Source organism: Mus pahari, chromosome 10 (assembly GCF_900095145.1).
Source record: "Mus pahari chromosome 10, PAHARI_EIJ_v1.1, whole genome shotgun sequence".
Classification (NCBI taxonomy): domain Eukaryota; kingdom Metazoa; phylum Chordata; class Mammalia; order Rodentia; family Muridae; genus Mus; species Mus pahari.
The window spans coordinates 101,362,425-101,384,706 of NC_034599.1; the positions used below are offsets into that span (position 1 = coordinate 101,362,425).

At 49.7% G+C, this 22,282-nt stretch overlaps 2 protein-coding genes across 6 annotated transcripts in view; both read left to right on the top strand.

The window, feature by feature from the left end:
• Window positions 1–974: 974 nt before the first annotated feature.
• Window positions 975–15,266, top strand: Mon1a (MON1 homolog A, secretory trafficking associated). Its single transcript, XM_021206838.1, has 6 exons — window positions 975–1,248; window positions 10,832–10,971; window positions 12,186–12,671; window positions 13,332–14,097; window positions 14,751–14,898; window positions 14,997–15,266. Exons 2-6 carry the CDS (start codon window positions 10,845–10,847, stop codon window positions 15,135–15,137), a joined length of 1,668 nt encoding a protein of 555 aa, XP_021062497.1. The 5' UTR covers window positions 975–1,248; window positions 10,832–10,844; the 3' UTR covers window positions 15,138–15,266.
• Window positions 15,267–19,580: 4,314 nt separating this feature from the next.
• The window catches only part of Mst1r (macrophage stimulating 1 receptor), a 13,993-nt gene continuing 11,291 nt past the window's right edge, over window positions 19,581–22,282 (top strand). For 3 of the 5 annotated variants that reach the window (XM_029543325.1, XM_029543326.1, XM_029543327.1), the window contains exon 1: window positions 19,721–21,075. In XM_029543325.1, the coding sequence (XP_029399185.1) occupies window positions 19,837–21,075 (1,239 nt within the window). In that variant the 5' untranslated portion in view covers window positions 19,721–19,836. Of the gene's footprint in view, window positions 21,103–22,282 lie in introns of all 5 variants that reach the window. The other 2 variants (XM_021207055.1, XM_021207054.1) reach the window with 2 other exon arrangements.

The following is a 22,282-nucleotide window of genomic DNA, read 5'->3' on the forward strand; positions in this document are numbered from 1 at the left end:
AAAAAAAAAAAAAAAAAAAGATTGTGTGAAACATAGAAGACCGACCACCTTAGGGAGCTTGTCAAACTGCAAGGAAAAGTCAGAGATTTCTGACTTTGTCCTTTATCGCAGAACTATTGGGATAATTAACCATGAAGCTTAAAAAGTAAGCAAATTGCTTCAGATAAAATATAAGTAATATGGGCTGGAGAGATACTCAGCGGTTAAGAGCACTGACTGTTCTACCGGAAGGTCCTGAGTTCAAATCCTGACAACCACATGGTGGCTCACAACCATCTGTAATGAGATCTGATGCTCTCTTCTGAGGTGTCTGAAGACAGCTACAGTGTACTAACATATAATAAATAAATAGATCTTAAAAAATATATAAGTAATATTAGTCATTCCCTAACTTTGCTTCTTCAAACTATTCACCAGAAATAAGGGCTGCTGGGAAAACTTGTTTTTCTGGTTTTACTACTTTGTGTCTAGGAAATTATAAGCAGTGGTTCCTTGCCCTTAGAAATCACCCAGGAGCTTTTTAAAATAACTCCGATGCCTCGTTCCTCACATTCATCCCATTAAGTAAAAATCTCTAGGGCCTTCTATTGCCTTATACTAATATACTGTGAACAGACTCAAGGTCTTTTTAAGCAACTATTTTTGAGCCTTTCAACACGTCTGCGTCCTGTACAGTCTACGTGGCTGGGCTCACGAGTGGCATTTATCCAGCTCCCTAAACTTATATAGCCTTTCAATGATCGGTGGGGAAATACTGACGTTCGTTCCGGTCCCTTAAAGTAAACATCTAGTGGGTGTTTTGGAGGAAGGGTAGAGGACCGGCCTCTAAGACACGGAAGAAGGCGGTGCCAGGTGAGGCAACCCGGGTCCTGGGTCAGACCCCGCCTCTGGCATCGCCAGGCTCCGGAGCCCGGAACCGCTCCCGCCGTGCTTTAAGGCTGCGGGAGAGTTACGAACTACATTTCCCACAATGCACCCAGGGGCGGGCTGGGGCTGGCCAAGAGGCTGGAACCGGGCCTCCGCCACCAGAGGCCGGTGAAAGCTGTCTTCCTGCGCCGGTGGCCGGTTAAGGGTCGGCAGGAGAGATCGGTTCCTCCGCTGTGGCCATGTCTGTATCCTCCAGGGGCGGTAGCCCCGCGAAGTTGCACCCTAAAGCCAGGCACTGCTGGACACTTATATCTCTCCAGGGGTCTGGCAGAGGGCAGTGACTGGCACCCTCGGTAGGTCCTGTGTTCCCCCAAGAAACAGGTGAGTTCGACTGCCAACCCACGTGGCCTGGGGGCGGCGAGAGGCGGGCAAGCTGTCATCTTTAGAGGGAGGGGCTTGAAAACTAGGGGTGGGGGGGTCCCGGCCATCTACTGCCCCGATAGGGGTACTGCGTCTCTTTGGGGTCCTTTAGCCGGCTGGTCCCAGCTAGTCGATCAGAAAGATGAGGCAAGAACTCATTCTTTGGCCGGGAGAGCAGTGTCCCATAGGCAGCAGACACCAACCTCCAATTTGGACATATCGACCCACAGAGTTCTCTTTAAAAGCTCCAGAGGATGGTGGAGTGAGGCAGGCAGGTCTGGAGGGGTCTCGAGTTTGAGATTCCGTGCAAACTAAGCTGCTCTTACATTAGGTGAGCCAACCCTTTCTAGGTAGAGTTTGCTTGGGAACTGTGAGCAGCCTTTGTCAGGAAGGGGAGTGGCCTCTAGAGGTGACAAGGAGCTAGGCTCATTGTAGGTCCAGTAGGCATCTTGCTGAAGCAGCCACATCACAGTCCCATTTGAGCCCTGACTGTCAGACTTTCTGAGTTGTCCTCCCAGGTGGACCAAAGGGGTCGAGACCAAAAGTGAAGCGCTATTAGAACAGGAAAAGGGATCAAGACTGTTTGGAGCTAGTAAGGAGGGGCTTTTGTAAGACCCTCCTCTCTCAGGAGCAACCTGAGGGAGGGAGGCGCATTAGAAGGAGGGATAGCGCCAGTTTTTTGTTTGTTTGTTTTTGTTTTATTTTGTTCTTGGTGATTTTGCTCAGAGGCTCTGCTAGAGGCTTCTAGGAAAAGTTGCATGTCCTGGGGGCACTTAGAGGACCTGCCTAAAAAGCGTTCCTGTAGAGACCACTGGGGCAGTTCTGAGATACCTCATAGCGGCTTCTGGACCAGCTTTCCAGGAGCACTAGCTGCAGAAATCAAAGTCTACTGGAGGTGGGAGGTGGGCTTCATCTGATCCACTCAACCTTCTTGCCTGAGTGGGTGGGTTTCCAGAAAACGTTCGCTTCACCAGGCCTTCTGGTTGGAACCCCAGACTGACCTTGGAGAGGATAAAAATGCTATATGATCTCACATACAGGGAGAACTTTTGTGGAAAAAAAGCACGGGCTAGCTCTAGACAGCTGGCCCTGCTCCCTTCCCTGTGCAGGTCCTATGCTGGGGACACTCAGAAACACTGGATTTATTTAACACTCAGAAGCACAAAAGGAGTAGGTCGTCAGGACGATGTGTCTGGTAGAGCTTGTTTGGAGTTTGAAAGAAGTACAAAGCCACAGAGAGGGCATCGTGCAGAGCTAGGAGGTAAATAAATTTGGGAGAGATAGCCAGGAGCAGCTGAGAACTGGCAACCTGGATCTTCAACGGCAGAGAAGGTAGAGAACAGCTTGCTTGGTACCCGGGAGGCTGAGGCCCATAGTTCTTTGACCTGATGTCCTGGGGGGGGGGGGGAGCGGGGTGCCTCAAGCTAGAGCTCATACTTCCTGAGGTCAGAAGTATGTTTCATCAGGTCATTCCTCAGGCCCTGGCTGACTGAGAAAACTTCCAAAGGATTGATTTGCAGGACAGAGACCACTGGATCTGTGTGTAAATGCAGTCGGAGTGCTAAGAATAACCACAATGTGCTAATAGCTTCAGCTGAGTATATGATATGCCGGCTCTGTATAGCCAGATCACATGTAGTATTATCTCATTTAATCTTCCTACCCCATACATCATTAGCGGCTGTTTGCAGCTATTCAGTATACCATTTTATAAGTGAGAAAACAGACCAGTAAAACCAGTTCCTCTAACTACAGAGCGGCTTTTCCTGACCACTTGATTACTTCCAAAGACAAGCTGTCGCCGCAGGCAAAAGTTTTCTTGCCTGACCCCAGGTACACTTGAACTGGGTGTTCTCCACAGACCTTTCCTTCTCAAAGATATCCTCCAAAGATGTGTTAAATGCTGGTTTAATTTCTCCTGCACGCGTAGCAGGCCACAGGGTGACCTTCAATCTAGAAAAAGAAAAGTCCGGGTGACCAGATATTCTGCTGCTAAGGTATTCCGGCAGCAGCCTGAAGTGAGGGAGTGAGTCACTGTGCTAGCCTAGGAAGAGATATAAGTGACTTAGGGTGTAGGTAGACTGAGGGCAAAGGTCAAGTGAAGACTTCCGGGTACGCTGGGCTGAAGTAGGAAGGGGGCGGGAAGAAAGGGTAGAAAATAAGCTCTGAGAAATGAAGGAGAAAGAATCAACTGAGGGGCCTCGTGTGCTCTTAGGGGGAAGTGACTTTCTTGCTAAATGAGGTATTAATGTAGCGAGCAGAGGAAGGACTTGACCCGACCTACCTTTCAGAGGCTTACCTTGATTACAAAGGCAGACCTGGTGGGACACATTACTACTGGTTAGGAGATTGTGGCAATAGTTTGCTAGGGGGATAATGGTGGCTTAGAGCCATCAGATAATCAGGGAAGAGATAAGCAATGGTCAACTATTGAACCCGGTGTGCTGGATGTGGTGGTGTTCCCCTTTGATCCCAGCACTCAGGAGGCAAAGGCAAGTGAATCTCTTGAGTTCAAAGATAACTTGGCCTACATAGTGAGTGACACAACAGCCAGACCTACACAGAGGAACCATGTCTCAAAACAAAACAAAATAAAACAAAAAAGTAATAGTCAACTATTGGATATAGACATTTACAACTTTGATGAGTTATTCTAGGAAAGTTGGTCATTCTATCAGGAACCTCTCTCTTATTGTCTCCCTCCCACTATTATTTACTTATTTTTAAGATTTTAATTTTATTTATTTTAATTATGTGTGAATGTTGGAGGAGGAAGTGATGCGTGTGTGTGCAGTATCTGCAGTGGCCAGAAGAAGGCACTGGATCCACTGGAGCATCTGTTCGAGGCATCTGTGAGCTGCATAGCCAGGGTGCTAGGAATAAAACCCAGTCTCCTCTGAGAGGAGCATATACTCCGATCTAAACCCTGAGCCAGCGCTCCAGCCCCTATTCTCTAAGAGGAGCATATACTCCGATCTAAACCCTGAGCCAGCGCTCCAGCCCCTATTTGTTGCTTTTTATGAGACAGAGTCTCATATATCCCAGGTTGGCTTCAAACTCATTACATAGCTGAAGGAATTGAACTTGTGATCTTCTTGCTCCCGTCTCCTAAGAGTTGAGGTTACCGCCAGGCATGGTGGCGCACGCCTTTAGTCCCAGCACTCAGGAGGCAGAGGCAGGCGGATTTCTGAGTTCAAGGCTAGCCTAGTCTACAGAGTGAGTTCCAGGACAGCCAAGGTTACACAGAGAAACCCTGTGTAAGAGTTGAGGTCAACCACATCTGTTTGTTTATTTGTGTATGTGAATGTGTGTATATATGGGTGCCTGACTTATTTGCTTTTAAACTTTTTCTTTTTAAATTTGGAGTGGATGTGAAGGTCAGAAAATGACTCATGGGGGTTCTAGGGATCAAACTCAGGTTGTTAAGTTTGGCTGCAAGTGTCTTTACCTGGTGATCTAGCTGGCTGGTCCAACATTGGTTTTCGTTTTTTGTTTTTGTTTTTTTTTTAGATTTATTTATTATATGTAAGGACACTGTAGCTGTCTTCAGACACGCCAGAAGAGGGCATCAGATCTTATTACAGATGGTTGTGAGTCACCATGTGGTTGCTGGGATTTGAATTCAGGACCTTTGGAAGAGCAGTCAGTGCTCTTACCCACTGAGCCATCTCACCAGCCCCTGGTTTTCGTTTTGATTTCTTTGTTTTGCTTTATTTTTTGTTTTTGAGACAGGGTTTCTCTGTGTAGACTTGGCTGCCCTGGAACTCTCTATAGACCAGGCTGGCCTCAGGAATCTGCCTGCCTCTGCCTCTTAAATGCTAGGATTAAAGGCGTGAGCTACCACTCCCTTGCCCAACCTTGGTTTTTTGTTTTGTTTTGTTTTGTTTTGTTTTGTTTTGTTTTGAGACAGGGTTTCTCTGTATAGCCCTGGCTATCCTGGAACTCACTCTGTAGACCAGGCTGGCCTCGAACTCAGAAATCCACCTGCCTCTGCCTCCCGAGTGCTGGGATTAAAGGCATGCGCCACCACGCCTGGCTTCCAACCTTGGTTTTTGAGATAAGGTCTCTCATTGGTCTGGAACTCCTCTGTAAGGCAGCTTGGGCCTTAGTGAGCCCCAGGGATCTAGCTGTCTGCACTTCTCCAGCACTGAGATTATGCGGGTGCACCATGCCCAACTTTTTGCAGGGGTTCTTGGGATCCAACTGGGTTCTCATGTTCACAAGGTAAGCATTTAACAACTGGGCTGTCTCCCCAGCCCCATACATGATATTATACAGTGCAGGGTTCAAACCCGGAACTGTATGTGTTATAGGCCAGCACTCCTTCAACTAAATTACACACCTGTTTTTTTTGTTTGTTTGGTTTTTTTTGTTGTTGTTGTTTTTTTACACACCTGTTTTTACTGAGACCACGTAGCATTCACTGTGTAGTTCTAGATGGTCAAAGTCACAGCTGGTGGTGACACCCTTAAGTGCTGGGACTATAGCTATGCCCCAGCACCACAGCCCCTGGCCACATTATAGTTTTATCTTATCTCTTTCTCTCTCTTGTAAAGATAGGTTCTCAGGTATTCCAAGCTGCTGCTCCTCTCTCTGGAGTGCTAAGCATGCCCTGTCACCATGTCATATTTTGAAGATCAAACTGAGCTGCAGCCCCATCCCCTATTGTTTGTTTGTTTTGGTCTCACTGTAGCTCAGACTAACCTTCCTGCATTGGCCTACCAAGTTTGAGATTTTGAGCCTAAGCCATAATGCCTAGTTTTTGTGCTTTTTTAAAAGGCAGCATCTCATTCAGACGAAGCTTACATCACACTCACTTTCTAGCTAAAGATGCCCTTGAACTCCTGACTCTGCTCTCATCGCAGGCATGCACCACCAGTTTAAGTAGAACCTTTGAGCACACTAAGCGAGCACTCTACCACCTGAGCCATATTCCTAGATGCCCTGCTCCTCTTCCTCCTCCTCCTTTTCCTCATTTCTCTGTTGTAGCCCTGTCTTTCCTGGAACTCACTCTGTAGACCAGTTTGGCCTTGAACTCTGAGATCCACCTGCCTCTGCCTCCAGAATGCTGGAATCAAAGGCGTGCGCCACACCACCCACGACCACTCAACTTTTTTTTCTTTTCTTTTTTGAGACTGGCCTCAAACTCAGAGCTCCCCTGCCTTTGCCTCCCAAATTCTGGGATTAAAGGCGTGTGGCGCCACCACCATCTGGCTAGCTGTATTATTTTCAATGGGAAAAATATAATGCTAGTAAGTTAGAATATTGCAGTATAAGATGTTCAAAGTATTTCCTCATCAAAGTTCATTGCTTTTACTTTTATTTGTTATTATTGTCTGTGTATGTGTGCTCATACTAGAACAAGTCCACATGAAACCCTCAGAATCATTCTCAAGAAAACCGTTCACCTTCTATGAGATAGGGTCTCTCATTAGCCTAGAGCCCACCAGTTAGGCTATCGGCTGGCCAGCAAGCACCAGGCATCCTGTCTCTGCCTCCATAGCTCTGGAATTATAAGTGGCACCAAAACCAGCACCCTCACGCTGGTTCTGGGGGTGAGATTCATGCCTTATTGCTTGCGGGGCCATCCCTGACATCCCCTGTTGGTTTGGTTGACTTATTTTATTATTATTAATGACTTTTACTTTGGTTTCTTTGAGACAGAGTTTCTCTATGTAGCCCTGGCTATCGTGGATCTCAGACCAGGCTGGCTTCAAGTTCAGGATCCTCCTGCTCTGATGTGTATACCACTGCCGCATGTCTAGCTTAGTGTTTAAAGATGTGCGTTTATTGTTTTTGTGTCTCAGTAAATGCATGCCACTTGGGTGCATGCCTGTAGAGGCCAGAAGAGGACACCCATTTCCCAAAGTGGGACTTACAGGCAGTTGTGGGCCTAATGTGGGCCTGAGAACCAAACTTGGCTCTTCTAGAGAAGCAGTAAATATTTTTAAGTGTTGAGCCATGTTTCCAGCCACTCTCCCCACTAGTCTGGTTTTTGTTTTGGGGGGGGTTTGGGTTGGGTTGAGGTTTTTTGTTGTTGGTGGTGGTGTTTTTTGTTTGTTTGTTTGTTTGTTTTGACAAAGTCTCATTTAGGCCAGACTGGATTTGGAGTTTTCTTGCTTTGTAGCTTAGAATGACTTTGAACTCCAGGACCTCTGGCCCAGCTCTCAAGTGCTAGGATTTTGGGTGTGTGCCACCACTCCTAGCAAAAAACCTTCTCTAGAAAAATTGGGAGCTCGGTTGAGGCATATAACCTTAAGATAAGAAAGGAGAGTTCCAGGTGTATGCCTGTAAATCAGAAGGAAGCTTCAGGCTAGAAATCAAGTTGGATCCATTAATGTGCACAGGTAACTTACAAGAGTGGAATAAGATCCCAAAGGCATTGAGGACAGAGAAGAGAAGAGAAGACTGAACTCTGGGCCCTCCAGTCAGAACCGTAGAAAGCACACACACAGGTAATCCGTGAGTCAAGAGAGCCAAGAAAAGAGAATGACGTTCTGGAAGCTAAGAGCCCTAAGTGCTTCAGGAGAGAAGTAAGCCAGGGTTGGTGGCATAGTCCCAGTATCTGGGAGAAAGCAATTCCCTCAAGTTCAAATCCAGACTGCACTATTTAGTGAACCTCACACCAGCAGAGCAGCCTTAGCCACAAAGTGAGACACCGTCTAAAGATATAAAGATAGTACTGGAAGAGAAAAGGGGGGCTGGAAACAAAGGAGGGGGAGAGAGGATGAGAGCATATCAGGGGTATCTATTACCACTCAGGGGTGAGGTGAGTTGACCTTAGAGGTCATTGGTGGAATAGTGTCTGGATGTGGTGGACTCCAGAGAGAACAGGGTAAAGGCAGATGCTGTGGCAGAGACCTCACCGCTTAAGAGTTGGCTGTGGACTTTCCACATTTCCCAGCCCCCTTCGCTAGGACACTAATTCTAGGCAGCTTTGACTCTGAAGTATTTCAGAGCTTATAAATAATCTTCTAGTTATGTTTTCTCATGTCTCTGTATGTGAAAGGCAGTATTCTGAAATGGTAGAGGCATAAGATGTTAATAGAATGGACCATTGCTTGGTCCAAGCCACTTAGAATCATTACTAAATAGGGACTGAAGAGACCGTTCATTCAGTCATTGAGTATTTTCTCAAAGCCATGAGGATTGGAATTGAGGTCCAGCATACACACGTCTTAGTTTGGGGTTTACTGCTCTGAACAGATGCCATGACCCAGGTAACTTTTATAATGGACAACATTTAATGTAAGCCCTAGCCAGGTGTGGCTCACACCTTTAATCCCGGCACTCAGGAGGCAGGAAGATCTTGAACATGAGGGCAGCTTGGTCTACAGAGTGAGTTCCAGGATAGCCAGGGCTACACAGAGAAATCCTGTCTCAAAAACAAACAAACAAACAAACAAACAAAAATTTTTAAAATAAAATAGTGGCAGGAAAAATGGTGTGGTAGCTAGAAGAGAATTAGGGTTAAAAATGTAGTACTTTATTTGGTTTTGTTTTGTCTGTATTTGATTTTGTTTTGAGATAGGGCCTCATGTAGTTCATGTAGGGCCTCATGTAGTATCCTTGAACTCTCAATCCTCTTGTTCTACCCGAGCTCTGACATTACAGGCATGGTCTACTATAACCCACCCACCCTTCCTTCCTTCTTTCTTTCCTTTGTCTTCCTTCCTTGCCAGTTTGGCTGGTGTAGCCCAGACTGTCGTCAAACTCTAGCTCCCCTGTCCCTGTTCCTGCCCATGCCCCCGCCCTCGCCCCTGCCTCCGCCTCCCCAGTGCTGCCTGCATCACCCTGCCCAACTGTAGCTGTTTATGAATGACGAGTCACCTTTGGCAGAAGCTGCTCACTGGGACTCCCCTCCATCCCCTGCAAGCACTGGAATGCCCCAAAGAACTGTTGGTCAATTCAAGTTTTGCATTTTCTTGTTGTTTTTCTGACAGGGTCTTTCTGTGTACTTCTGGCTGTCCTGAAACTCACTGACATAAACCAAGCTGGCCTCCATGTCACAGAGCTTCTCTTGTCTCTGCCTCCCAAATGCTGGAATAGATAAAGGGATGCAGCACCACAGCCAGCTCCAACTTGTTGTGGATGTTGTTGTTTTTAGGTATATAGATAGATAGATAGATAGATAGATAGATAGTAGCTGTCTTCAGACACACCAGAGGAGGGCATCAGATCTCATTACAGATGGTTGTGAGCCACCATGTGGTTGCTGGGATTTGAACTCAGAGCCCCTGGAAGAGTAGTCAGTGCTCTTAACCTCTGAGCCATCTCTCCAGCCCCCCTATTTGTATTTTTTTAAAAAAATATATTATCTCTTTTTTGTAACTCTGGCTGGCCTTGAGCTTGGCTCTGTAAATCAGACTGGCCTCAAACTTACAGAAATCCACCAACCTTAGCTTTCCTGGTGCTGGGATCAAAGACATCCACCACCATGTCCACCCCAGTCAACGCATGTTGTGTGGAGTGAGAGAACCATTGTAGAAGTGTTTCAACTCCAGTGTCAAGTTCTTCCCTACTGTAGTAACATCAGGCAAACCCTGGCTTCATCTCTCAACTCTGTAGACTAAGCTGATTAGAGCTGTGCTCTGAATTGTAGACTCAACCCATATAAACTTCAAAGCGGGCTAACCTGTACTTGAACTTTTTTTTTTCTTTTCCAAGACAGGATTTCTCTGTGTAGCCCTGGCTGTCCTGGAACTCACTCTTTAGACCAGGCTGGCCTCGAACTCAGAAATTCACCTGCCTCTGCCTCCCAAGTGCTGGGATTAAAGGCGTGCGCCACTACTGCCCGGCTAAATAACTAGTTTTAAATGCGGATGAAATGTATGGTTTCAAGCTGGATGTGGTGGAGCACGCCTGTGATCCCAGCACTGGAGGCAAAGGCAGGTATGTTGGAGTCCAGCCTGTTCTACATCTCAGGCTCCAGGACAGCCAGAACCACATAGAGAACCTGTCTGAAGAAAAAAAAAAATTAAAAGCATGTTTTGAAACAAACTAATAATAGCAGCTAACAGCATCAGGGTAGCTCGGAAGATTGAGTGGGAGAGAGAGAATGAATAACATTTCTCTAGCTTCCGGTGTTTCCAAGTTTTCTGCAATGGATGTGTGTGTCTTTTTGTAAGCAGAAAAGGAACATGATGGCTGCTAAAGTGTCTACCTATTATGTACAAGGAACATGATGGCTGGTAAAGTCTACCTACTATGTACAAGGCCCTTGGTTTCAACTCCCAGGAGAGGGAGAGGGAAGAGGAGAGATCATAGTTTTTAAAACAAGGTTTTACTATGTAGCCACAGCTAGCTGGTACTCTGGGGAATTCTTCAAACTCAAGTCCCCCGAGTCCTAGGATTATAGGTACCAGACACCACATCTAGAAACAAACAACTTATTATTTTCTAGTGAGCGAGAGAGTCCTCAGAAGCCACCCCCAGGTCGTTGACTCAGTGGGGTCCTGGTAAGAAGCAACTGTACCACCCCCAACCCCACCAGCACTCCTCACTGCTTTGCCCCTCCTTGTGATGTCCTTCTTTTACCTCATAGGACAGCCCAAAAGATGGCTGCTGACATGCAGAGGAAGAGAAGCAGCGAATGCCCTGAGGGCACACTGGCTCCTTCCAATGGCCAAAGTGTGGAAAGAGCTGAGAGCCCCACGCCAGGACTGACCCAGGGAACTGAGCCAGGTATGGGCAGAGACCTGTAGGACAGCCAAGCCTCCAGGGGGAGGCAGGGCTCACAATCTGTCTTCCTTTCCTTCCTACATGTTGCTCAGGCACTAGGCAGGTATTTGTCATACGCTGGGGACTCTGCAGAAAGCAGGACTCAGTTTACAGCTTTCCTTTCTAGTCATTTTCTGTCAAAACAGGCTCTCTTTTCTTATTGATCTTACCTAAAAGTCTATATTTAAAATACTTTTTTTTCTTTTTTGTACAGGGGAGGGAGATAGGAGATAGGGAGATAGGTTTGAGATAGGGTTTCTCTGTGTAGCCCTGGCTATCCTGACTATCTCTGTAGACCAGGCTGGCCTCAAACTCACAACAGAGATCCACCTGCCTCTGCCTCCTGAGTGCTGGGATTAAAGGTGCGCACCACTGGCACCCAACTAAAGTATCTTGTAATAAAACCTCAAACTGTTTCAAAAGAAAAAGAAGAGCTGGCTGTGGTGCTGCCCACCGGTAATCCCAGCACGTGTGGGTCGCCCGGGGGCTGAGGCAGGATTGGTGTGAATTCATGGCCAACCTGGGGCTACATAGTGAGCGAGTATTAGGCTAGCCACTTATATACTAAGACCACATCTCCAAAACAAGGAAACAAAGTATGACAGGGTCAAAGTCTTGCCTGGCATGGCTTCAGTCCACAGGCAGTAGTCAGGGGCTACGGTAGCCCTCCCCCATGGATGGAGAAGGTAAATAAGTCCATGCTCTTGGGAGGTACCATTGGAGTGACTAACAAGTGGTCAGTGTTCCAAAGGAAATCAAAGAGAGCAGAATGATGTTGTCTGTGGTGTATAAGTAACTACATCTTCCCCGAGAGAGCTGACATATGACAAGTACAGGGGGTGGGGGTGGGGGGCTGGTGATGCCCTCAGGCAAACAGCCCGTGCAGGGCTCCTGAGCTAAGTGTTAAGTGTTGAGGGGTCCAAAGTGCAGGTCAATAAAGGCCACTGTGTTTGGAATGGGCAAGGGGTAAGCTGTTCAGTGTTAGCGAGAGCTTGGCAGATACCAATTTCCAATGCTGCCATGAGACCTAAGGCTTCTAAGTTGTAAATTAGCATGGTCTGTGGCAGACAGGGGAGGAGGAGGCGTCGCCTGGCCGCAAGCAGTGGGGCATCTCCTTGGAGAGCGGTGAGTGTCTGGTAACAGCTACCTCTCTAAGCACCAGTACTTTCCGTCTGCAGGTGCTGGGCAGGAGGGTGCAATGTTCGTCCATACACGCTCCTATGAAGACCTGACAGAGTTAGAAGACAGGGAAGCTTCTGGGGACAGCCCCAAAGAGTATGCTGGGAGTCCCCCGCCACTGGCTACAGACATGCGCCAGATTAGCCAGGACTTCAGCGAACTAAGCACCCAGCTGACCGGTGTGGCCCGGGACCTGCAGGAGGAAATGCTACCGGGAAGCTCTGAAGACTGGCCGGAGCCCCAGGGCGCAGCTGGACGAGCAGCCACAGAGCCCTCCCAGGAGGTCTCAACTGAAGGGGAGGAGGAGGACGCTACTGAGGCGTGGCGTCTCCACCAGAAGCATGTGTTTGTACTGAGTGAGGCAGGGAAGCCTGTGTATTCTCGCTATGGGTCTGAGGAAGCACTTTCCAGCACTATGGGCGTCATGGTTGCCCTGGTGTCCTTCCTGGAGGCAGACAAGAATGCCATCCGCTCCATCCATGCAGGTGAGCCGCCTGAAGAGGGGTGTGGGGAAGGCTCCAGTGGCAGGGCTTGTTCATACCAAGCTTTGGACAGACGGACAGACACACACACACCTAGAAACCTGGGTTTGTCTTTGGTTGAGAGACAAGTACTTCCATCTCTTGGGCCTTAAACTCTCACAGCTTGATAGGTAGGATAACAATAGAGGCTTTCTGAGGTGGTGGGAGTTTTGCCTTCAGAAAGGATGAAAGCCTCCTGGGACAGTAACAAAAGGATGAATTAAAAACAAACTAGCAGTAGATCCCAGATCCTTAGCCCAGATCTTTTGTAATTGAGCACTTACCATTAAAAAAGGGCTTTCTTGAGCTGGGGTCTGTTGATGTCCACAAATCCCGTAAATCCCAGCACTTGAGAGGTGGGGGCAGGACAATCAGCCTCAGCTGCTTTAGCCAGTCCCAGGCCAACCTTGGCGAGACGCTCTCAGAAAGCAAACAGATAAAAGAATGTTGGTTTGTGAAGCAGGTGGCAGGGAAGAGGGGCGACTGGCTAAGCACGCCAGTGAGCCCCTTCACAACTCCCAGCAAGAAAACCCTGGAAAGTGAAGCTGTGTGCCCACTGGGAAAGCCTATCCGGGAGGGCATCTGGGAGGAGGGCTGACGCTGACCCGGTCCCCACACCCTCAGATGGCTACAAGGTAGTATTCGTGCGCCGGAGCCCTCTGGTGCTGGTGGCGGTGGCCCGCACGCGGCAGTCGGCCCAGGAGCTGGCGCAGGAGCTACTGTACATCTACTACCAGATCCTGAGCCTCCTTACCGGCGCGCAGCTGAGCCACATCTTCCAGCAGAAGCAGAACTACGACCTGCGGCGCCTGCTCTCGGGCTCGGAGCGAATCACCGATAACCTGCTGCAGCTAATGGCTCGAGACCCCAGTTTCCTGATGGGCGCGGCGCGGTGCCTGCCCTTGGCAGCGGCCGTGCGGGACACGGTGAGTGCCAGCCTGCAGCAGGCGCGTGCTCGCAGCCTGGTCTTTTCCATCCTGCTGGCCCGTAACCAGCTGGTGGCGCTCGTGCGCCGCAAGGACCAATTCCTGCATCCCATCGACCTGCACCTGCTTTTCAACCTCATTAGCTCCTCCTCCTCCTTCCGTGAGGGCGAGGCTTGGACCCCGGTGTGCCTGCCAAAGTTCAATGCGGCCGGCTTCTTCCACGCACACATCTCTTACCTAGAACCTGACACCGACCTCTGCCTGCTGCTGATCTCCACTGACCGCGAGGACTTCTTTGCAGTCTCTGACTGCCGACGACGCTTCCAGGAACGCCTCCGAAAGCGGGGAACCCATTTGGCCCTGCGGGAGGCGCTGCGCACACCTTACTACAGCGTTGCCCAAGTGGGCATCCCTGACCTTCGCCACTTCCTCTATAAATCAAAGAGCTCAGGACTCTTCACCAGGTGAGAGGAGGCACTGCTTCAGGGAGACAAGGATGCAGAGCTGGGGGAGGCTGGTTGGTCCTGAGACCTGAGGCGCAGCCCTGAATCGGACCACTCCTTTGAGAGTGTACCAATATGCTGGGGCTGATTTACTCTGGCATCTCTCGATGCGCACACACCTCTCTTACTTCAGTACTCATAAGGCCTGGAACAACTTGGGAAAGAGGCTGGAATACAGGGTTTCCCACGTACTTTGCCCTGTAGCAGCTCTGCTTTTGAGGTAATTTTGGTCCAGGCCAGGATGCAGAATCGAACCCCCACCCCCAGCCCAATAAAGGAGCTGGCCAGATGTGTCAGAGTCTGGCCTCTCTTCCTGTTCCTCCATTTTTGGCTCAGGTTTCCCAGCTTGCCTTGCTCCACTCTAGACTTGCTACTCTGTTAGATACCTAAAGTCAGAAACAGCCTCTCCAAGGAAGGGTCACCATGAGCCTGGCAAGGGGGCAGGGCTCCCTTCTGAGCTGGGTCGTCTTCTGTAGCCAGAAGACAATCTCTTCCTGTAGGGGCGCACCTGGAGAACAGGCAGTAAAATCTCACTGTCCAGAAGTAGATATTTCTAGCTCTCCAGAGAAGACGGTGAAAGGCCTTCCTTTGTGAACCCACTTCTCCATTTGCAGTCCTGAGATTGAGGCCCCATACTCCAGTGAAGAGGAGCAGGAGCGTCTGTTGGGCCTCTACCAGTACCTGCACAGCCGTGCCCACAATGCCTCTCGCCCACTCAAGACCATCTACTACACAGGCCCCAATGAGAACCTCCTAGCCTGGGTAAGGTGGCCCTAGAGGAACTGGTCTTTATGCAGACCCTGGGAAGATGCCACAGGGGCATACCGATCCTAGGTGATGACCCTTTGCCCCTCCTCCAGGTGACAGGTGCCTTTGAGCTCTACATGTGCTACAGCCCACTGGGGACCAAGGCATCAGCTGTCAGTGCCATCCATAAGCTGATGCGCTGGATCCGTAAAGAGGAAGACCGTCTCTTCATCCTCACGCCCCTCACCTATTGATGGAGGTGGGAAGGCACACTGGGCAGGGGAAGCCATGGGAGCCTCCAGGGGAGGCTGGCTTCCCCTGCCCAGCCAGCAGGCAGGGACTGTGGGCTGGAGCGTGCATTAAAGTGCGTTGAGAAAAACACTTGTTGCCTTTGTCATTGGTTCTTTGTTCTGTTTTGTTGGTATTTGTTTTGTTTTGTTTTTAGATTTGTTTTATTTATATTAGTACACTGTAGCTGTTTCCAGACACACCGGAAGAGGACATCAGATCCCTTTATAGATGGTTGTGAGCCACCATGTAGTTGCTGGGAATTGAACTTAGGACCTTTGGAAGAGCAGACAGTGTTCTTAACCGCTGAGCCATCTCTCCAGCCCATTTTGTTGGTTTGAGACAGGCTCTCTCCATGGCTGTTGGAACTCACTATGTTCAAGCTGTCCTCTAGTCCATAGAGACCCTGCCTGTGCCTCCTGCGTTCTGGGAGTTAAGGTGTGCGCCAGCAGGCCCAGCCTTGCCACTGGCCCTTCCCAACCACTCTCACATATAGACACTGTCCTCTTCCTGCCTTGTCACACTCCCTGTTTGTGGGAGCACATGATCATTTGAGCCCCTCTTCTCCAACCCTTTTGCCAGCATCAAGACACTCACATGTGGAATTGGATTCTAGTCTGGGGCCAATTTGGTTCCACCAAAGTCCTGCCATGTGTAAAGGTTCATAAGCACCCTGTTGTCTTTCCCCTGTCTGACTTCATCTTTCTGTACCCCGTGCTCCCGGTCACTCCTTTACTCCTTGGTGGAGCCCAGAATCATGCTTCGGAGGACAGTGCAGTCACCAGCACACTGGTTGTGGCTCTGGTTAGTGCACTGCTGTGGGGAAGACCAGGCTGAGCTGGGTAAGACAGGCAGGGATGACCTGGGCCGACTTCTGGGTAGGAGCCCTGAGCAAGGCAACCCAGTGTTGAGTATGATTGGATCCCAAGTCTAGTCTCCCTATAGCCACAGGCCTCTGGGAACCATGCTTAGACCTTCCCATGAAGAGCTGTCTGCCTTCGTTCCTGTATCTCAGCCAGCCAGTTCATCAGCACAGCACCCCAAGAAAGAAGCAAAAGAAGCCCACTTGAACTCTGGGGCCGATAGAAATAAATGTACAAGGTCACTAGATATGCTAGGTTGGTCCTCAGCCTGTCCTACATGAAGTACTGTGGACACTCCCAGGAACCTCAGCAGTAAAGGACTGGTTCCATCCACTCCACCATAAGACCTTTGAGCAACCCAGGGCATAGTATGGAAGGCCTCTGACTTGCTCCTGGGGAGTTCCGGTCCTGCTACAACCTAACTAGCATTGATTAGAGAAGCCGAAAGCCTAACTAGAGATAAGAGTGCCCAGTGAATGTGGTCTTCTAGCTGTCAGAACCACCTCCCTGCGGTCTCAGAGAGTAGAACCACATGAGATCGTGTATGAATTCGCACGGGCCACGCTGAGGATGCACTGCGGCATTTGTGCTTACTTTGCAGCAGAATCGCTGTTTCTGGCTTCAGCCTGGATTGTGTGAGAATTAACATGGCAGCAGGCCTCCTTCCTGGGCTCTTAAGATCCTCAGAAGTACACACTGCACACCTGCCCCGGGTTTCTTTCCTAGCTATTGGATGCTTTTCTTGACCAAGGGTTTCAGATCAACCCTTTGGGGCCAGGGGCATGCAAAGACAGACATCCCTGGATGTTCAGAGCAGCAGTTAGCCTCTAAGTGCTCTGGTAGCCACTCTAGCACAGCTCGGCTGCTGTAGTTCAGCATTGATTCTGATCAGGAATAAGGAAAGAGGGTCAGAGATAAGCATGCGTACCTAGGACAGTAGGTATCTAGAAGTGCAGGGTTTACCTATTTGGAGCTCAGGGATGAGATGACAGGCAAGCAAAGGAGGTACTCCTAACAGAGGCACCCACACTTGGAAAGAGAACCTGATATAACTGTTCTGCAGTGAAATTGGCAGAGTCCACAAGTCCAGGCATTTTCAACCTCTGGATAAAATGACAGCAGGCAAGCCACTTAGGGCTGCAATCTGATGTGGCCATGCTGTAGTTAGAGAGAAACCCACTAACGTGATTTCTGGGTTGGAAAAAGAAACTTGTCCTAACCTTCTGAGGTGTTCAGAGAGGTCTGAGCCCATGGAAGGCAAAGTGGCCAGCATCCCTTAATGGTAAGAAGATGCCAGAGTAGTTTAAGCCCTAAGCTAGCAATAGGCCAAGCCCAGTGAGATTGCCTTATGGTAGTGCAGGGCCTCATGCCTACCTTGAAGGTCCTGCAGAACCCACAGATGAAAAATAACAAAGGGATTCTCCTGTGGGAGCCACAGTTGAGAAACCTATCTACCCCCAGTGGGAGCTTTGTCCTGGGAGGTGCAGGCACCATCATGGCCACATGGAGGCAGCAGAGAACCAACTAATGGCCGCTCCCACCTCCAAGTGGATCGGGCAAAGCCATCCAAATGTGTGAAGTCTGCCCCCAGTGCCCAGACATGTCTCACAATCTCTGGAGGCAAGACAACATTCACAAGAGCCCCTGTCTGGACGCTGTGTGGAGAGTATTTCAGTTTTCTCTGCATGACTATCTTTAGACATGTTGACCGTAGAATACTGGAGGGGTGCCATGTTTTGCTTTGTGTTATTTATTCATTTCTGAGCTGGGCAGACCTACCCTGGTGATGAAGAACATAAACTGTGTTGAGAGCATGTATTAAGCCCAAGCTCTTGGTGGCCCATGAGATGCTTCTTTCTCAGGCTGGCTATAAAAGGCCTTCTTTTATACAATACAGACATTAGCATGTCCCTTGTGCAATGGTGACTCGCAGATCTGTGAAGGGTTCCATAATTTTTGATGATTTTAATTGATGCTCTTAAAAAAAAAAAAAAAAAGCTGGGGCTGGAGAGATAGCTCAGTGATTAAGAACACTGACTGATCTTCCAGAGGTCCTGAGTTCAATTCCCAGCAACCACATGGTGGTGGCTTACAACCATCTGTAATGGGGTCCAATGACCTCTTCTGGTGTGTCTGAAGACAGCAACAGTATACTCATATACATGAAATAAATAAATCAAAGAAGAAGAAGAAGAAGAAGAAGAAGAAGAAGAAGAAGAAGAAGAAGAAGAAGCAGCTGGGCATGGTGGCACACATGCCCAGTACTTAGTCCTGAAGACTGAAAGGCTGAAGCAGGTGGATCTCTGAGTTTGAGGGCAGTCTGGTCTACAGAGTGAACTCCAAGACAGCCAGGAAAAACCTGTTTTTCCCAGAGAAACCGTGTTTCTATGTAACAAAACAAAACAAAACAAAACAAAACAAAAAAGGCATCCTAGGATGATACCATCTCAACTATGAAAGGATGAAGGGAGAAAGCACTGGCTAAGGCCTTGTTAGAAAGGAAAAGCAGGCGGTGAAGTTTGCCCTGGGCGTGGAGTAGAAAAGGTAGAATTCCCCAGGTCAGTCTCCTCCCTCCCCAGCTCTCTTATCCTCTGCTGCCCCAGGACTCACAACTGCCTATGAGCACCCTGTGAGGAGCCCTCAAGAGCCCAGGTTCTTGGAGCTAAGGACGCTGCCCGGCTAAGAATACCTCTTCCTGCTCCATTACCCTGAGGTATTGAGAAAGACCTCTTACCAAGAGACAGCGGCTGAGTCCCAGGAAAGAGAGGTGGCAAAGCAGAATGGGCTTCATTCACTCACCCATCCTGGAAAGAGGACTCTGGATTCCAACTACAACTACATTCGTGATTCAGAGACACTGGGTCCACAAAGCAAGGCTCGGAACAGACCAGAGGTGTCCCGGAAGTCAGAGACCACACCTCTCCCATACCAGGGCACTGAAGGAGAGGCATTTACTACTGTCACTCTTCCCTTCTGTCCCATATATGCCTTCTCATGCTGAGGCCACAGTGACAGGATCCAAGCCAGAGGGCTAGGTCTTTACAGAAGTTACCTCCTCTATTACCACCCAGGGCGGGTCAGACTCCATTAACCTTTATGGGTCTTGGCAGACAGGACAGGACACAATATACCTTCCTCTGACACTTCACAGAATAGGCATATGAGAGATGGTCTCTGACCACACAAGGTATGTTCCATGTATTCCTTTCTGCAGCGCCCCCACCCCCGCATCACTATGCCCAGTGCATTCCTGGTCTCAGTTCCCCGAATGGTGAACTGGTGCCTGACAGTGTTCCTGTGAAAGAGGGCCATGGGGAGAGAGGAGCCAGATTGTCCTGAACCATTCTAACCTCGACCAGGTGGGTTGTGGGGGTATAGGATGGTTCAGGAATACTCCTTCCCAGGTCACAATAGCCTTCTCACAGCTGGAAAGAGTCAGACAGAGCTGGAAAGAAAGCAGGGCCTTCGACAGGGCTCCGCCCGTAGCCCCGCCCCCAGCCCTGCCGCACCCACGGGGCCCACCTCCCTTCGACTTTGATCCAAGTAGCTGTAGCAGCGGCAGCTAGAAGCAGCAGCTGGGGCCCCTGGTGAGGTGATCGTGCCATTGCCGTGTCCGTGGGTCCACAGGCAGGTGCTCAGACCACAAGCCAGAGAGAAAGGTTGGGTTTGCCAGGGACCAGGGCAGGGGGTCAGCTGCCCAGGAGCTTTCAGTACCGCTGCATAACGCTGGTCTCAGCTCGGACTCTGAGTCTGGTTCGGTCAAGTCCTGGACCTTCTGCGATTCCCAAGGGGCCCCAGCTCAATGGGGCCGCTTCTGCAACTGCTACTGTCCTCTCTTCTGCTGATGCTTCTTTTGCGGCTGTCGGCGGCGTCCACCAACCTGAACTGGCAGTGCCCACGAATACCCTACGCAGCCTCCCGAGACTTCAGTGTTAAGTACGTGGTTCCCAGCTTCTCCGCGGGGGGCCGGGTACAGGCCACCGCAGCCTACGAGGACAGTACAAATAGTGCGGTGTTCGTGGCCACACGCAATCACCTGCACGTGCTTGGGCCTGACCTGCAGTTCATAGAGAACCTGACCACTGGCCCCATCGGGGACCCTGGCTGCCAGACTTGTGCGAGCTGTGGTCCAGGCCCTCATGGACCACCAAAGGACACAGACACACTGGTGCTAGTGATGGAGCCAGGTTTGCCAGCCCTGGTCAGCTGTGGCTCAACCCTACAGGGCCGCTGCTTCCTGCATGAGCTGGAGCCTCGTGGGAAAGCCCTGCACTTAGCAGCTCCAGCCTGCCTCTTCTCAGCAAACAATAACAAGCCGGAGGCCTGCGCGGACTGTGTGGCTAGCCCCCTGGGCACTCGTGTGACTGTGGTGGAGCAGGGGCATGCTTCCTACTTCTATGTGGCATCTTCGCTAGACCCAGAGTTGGCCGCTAGCTTTAGTCCCCGCTCAGTGTCCATCCGACGTCTAAAGTCTGATACTTCTGGATTCCAACCAGGCTTTCCATCGCTGTCGGTGCTGCCCAAATATTTGGCCTCCTACCTCATCAAATATGTGTACAGCTTCCACTCGGGGAATTTTGTCTACTTTCTGACGGTTCAGCCCATCAGTGTTACAAGTCCTCCCAGTGCCTTGCAAACACGTCTGGTCCGGCTCAATGCTGTAGAGCCAGAGATTGGTGACTACCGGGAGCTGGTCTTGGACTGTCATTTTGCACCTAAACGCCGGCGCCGCCATGGAGTCCCGGAGAGCACACAGCCCTACCCAGTGCTTCAGGCAGCCCACTCTGCTCCAGTGGATGCCAAACTGGCTGTGGAGCTGAGCATTTCAGAGGGCCAGGAAGTGCTTTTTGGGGTCTTTGTGACCGTCAAGGATGGTGGCTCTGGCATGGGTCCCAACTCTGTTGTATGTGCCTTCCCCATTAACCACCTGAACATCCTGATTGAAGAGGGTGTAGAATATTGCTGCCACTCTTCAAATTCTTCTTCCCTGTTGTCGAGAGGCCTTGACTTCTTCCAGACGCCCAGTTTTTGTCCTAATCCGGTGAGCAGAAAGAGAGGGCCCTGACCTGTGAGTACCCTGTGGAGCTGAATACAGGCCATTTCCTTGCTATCTCTGAAAGGGTCTTGGGTGGGAGAAGGCCGTGGGGTAAGGCACACAAATTATCAGCTGTGTCCCAGAAGGTCACCCAGCACGAGGCTGTCATCCTTCCTGCCATCCGATTCTTTAATATAGCTTCCACGGTTGTGTGAGGAGGAGCTTATGTCATAGTTACCCCTGCCAGCACAACTTCCAAGTTCCCCTCCAACCTGTCCAGCTCCTAGACCCTCAGGGACACAGACAAAAATATAGACAGAGGCAAAAACACAGGGGCAGATCCTCACAGCAGTCCACAGCGGCTTGCCGACAGTTATACTTTCCCATGAGGGCACTGTTTTGCTCTGCTTTCATAAGAGGGGTGGTTGGCAGCGTTGCCAGAGTCCTGGAAGTCTTGGGCTTTGTTAGGGAGCCTGTATGATCCTTGACTTACTAACCCATTCTCCACACTGTCGTTACGGGAAAAATCTGGGACATAGTGGAAAGGCGGTTTTAGCTCCACTCTGGAAAGTTCCGGGAAGCCTCACCCCAGTCTTGTGCAAGCCACGATAAGCAATTGAGGAAGGATGAATAAAGGCGTGGGAGGGGATGGTTTCGATTGGTCCACCCTGGACGTTTTGTCACTGTAGCCAAGGCCCTGCCCCAGGTAGGAGGTCTCACAGCTGGTATTATAGCACATCAGGGAAGAACAGAAGAAACAGGAAATACAATGTCTTTAAAGTGCTACTGAGGGGCTAGGGGCTTAACTTATCGGTAACCTCCTTGAAGCTGTTCAGATAGTCTCACCTAAGACTTTTGAGAGGTTAGTGGGGGACATTGAATGGAACATTGGATGAGTGGCCTTCCATCAATCCGGCTCACAGTCACATTCTTGGAGGTTCTGGCCACTCAGTGTCCTTGCTCTGCTGTGGCAATTTTTTGTTTGCCCCCTACCCCCAAGACCCCTATTGGCCATACTAGAAACTGGGGGTTGAATCTGGGGCCTCCCACCTGCTGGTCAAATGCTCTACCACCACCAAGCTATATCCCCAGCCCCTCTCCTCACCCTTGATAATTTTTTTTGAAACAGTCTCACTAAAGTTGCCCAGGCTGGCCTTGAACTCATTTTCTAAGCCCAATTCATCATTCTTTTTTTTTTTTTTTTTTTTTTTTT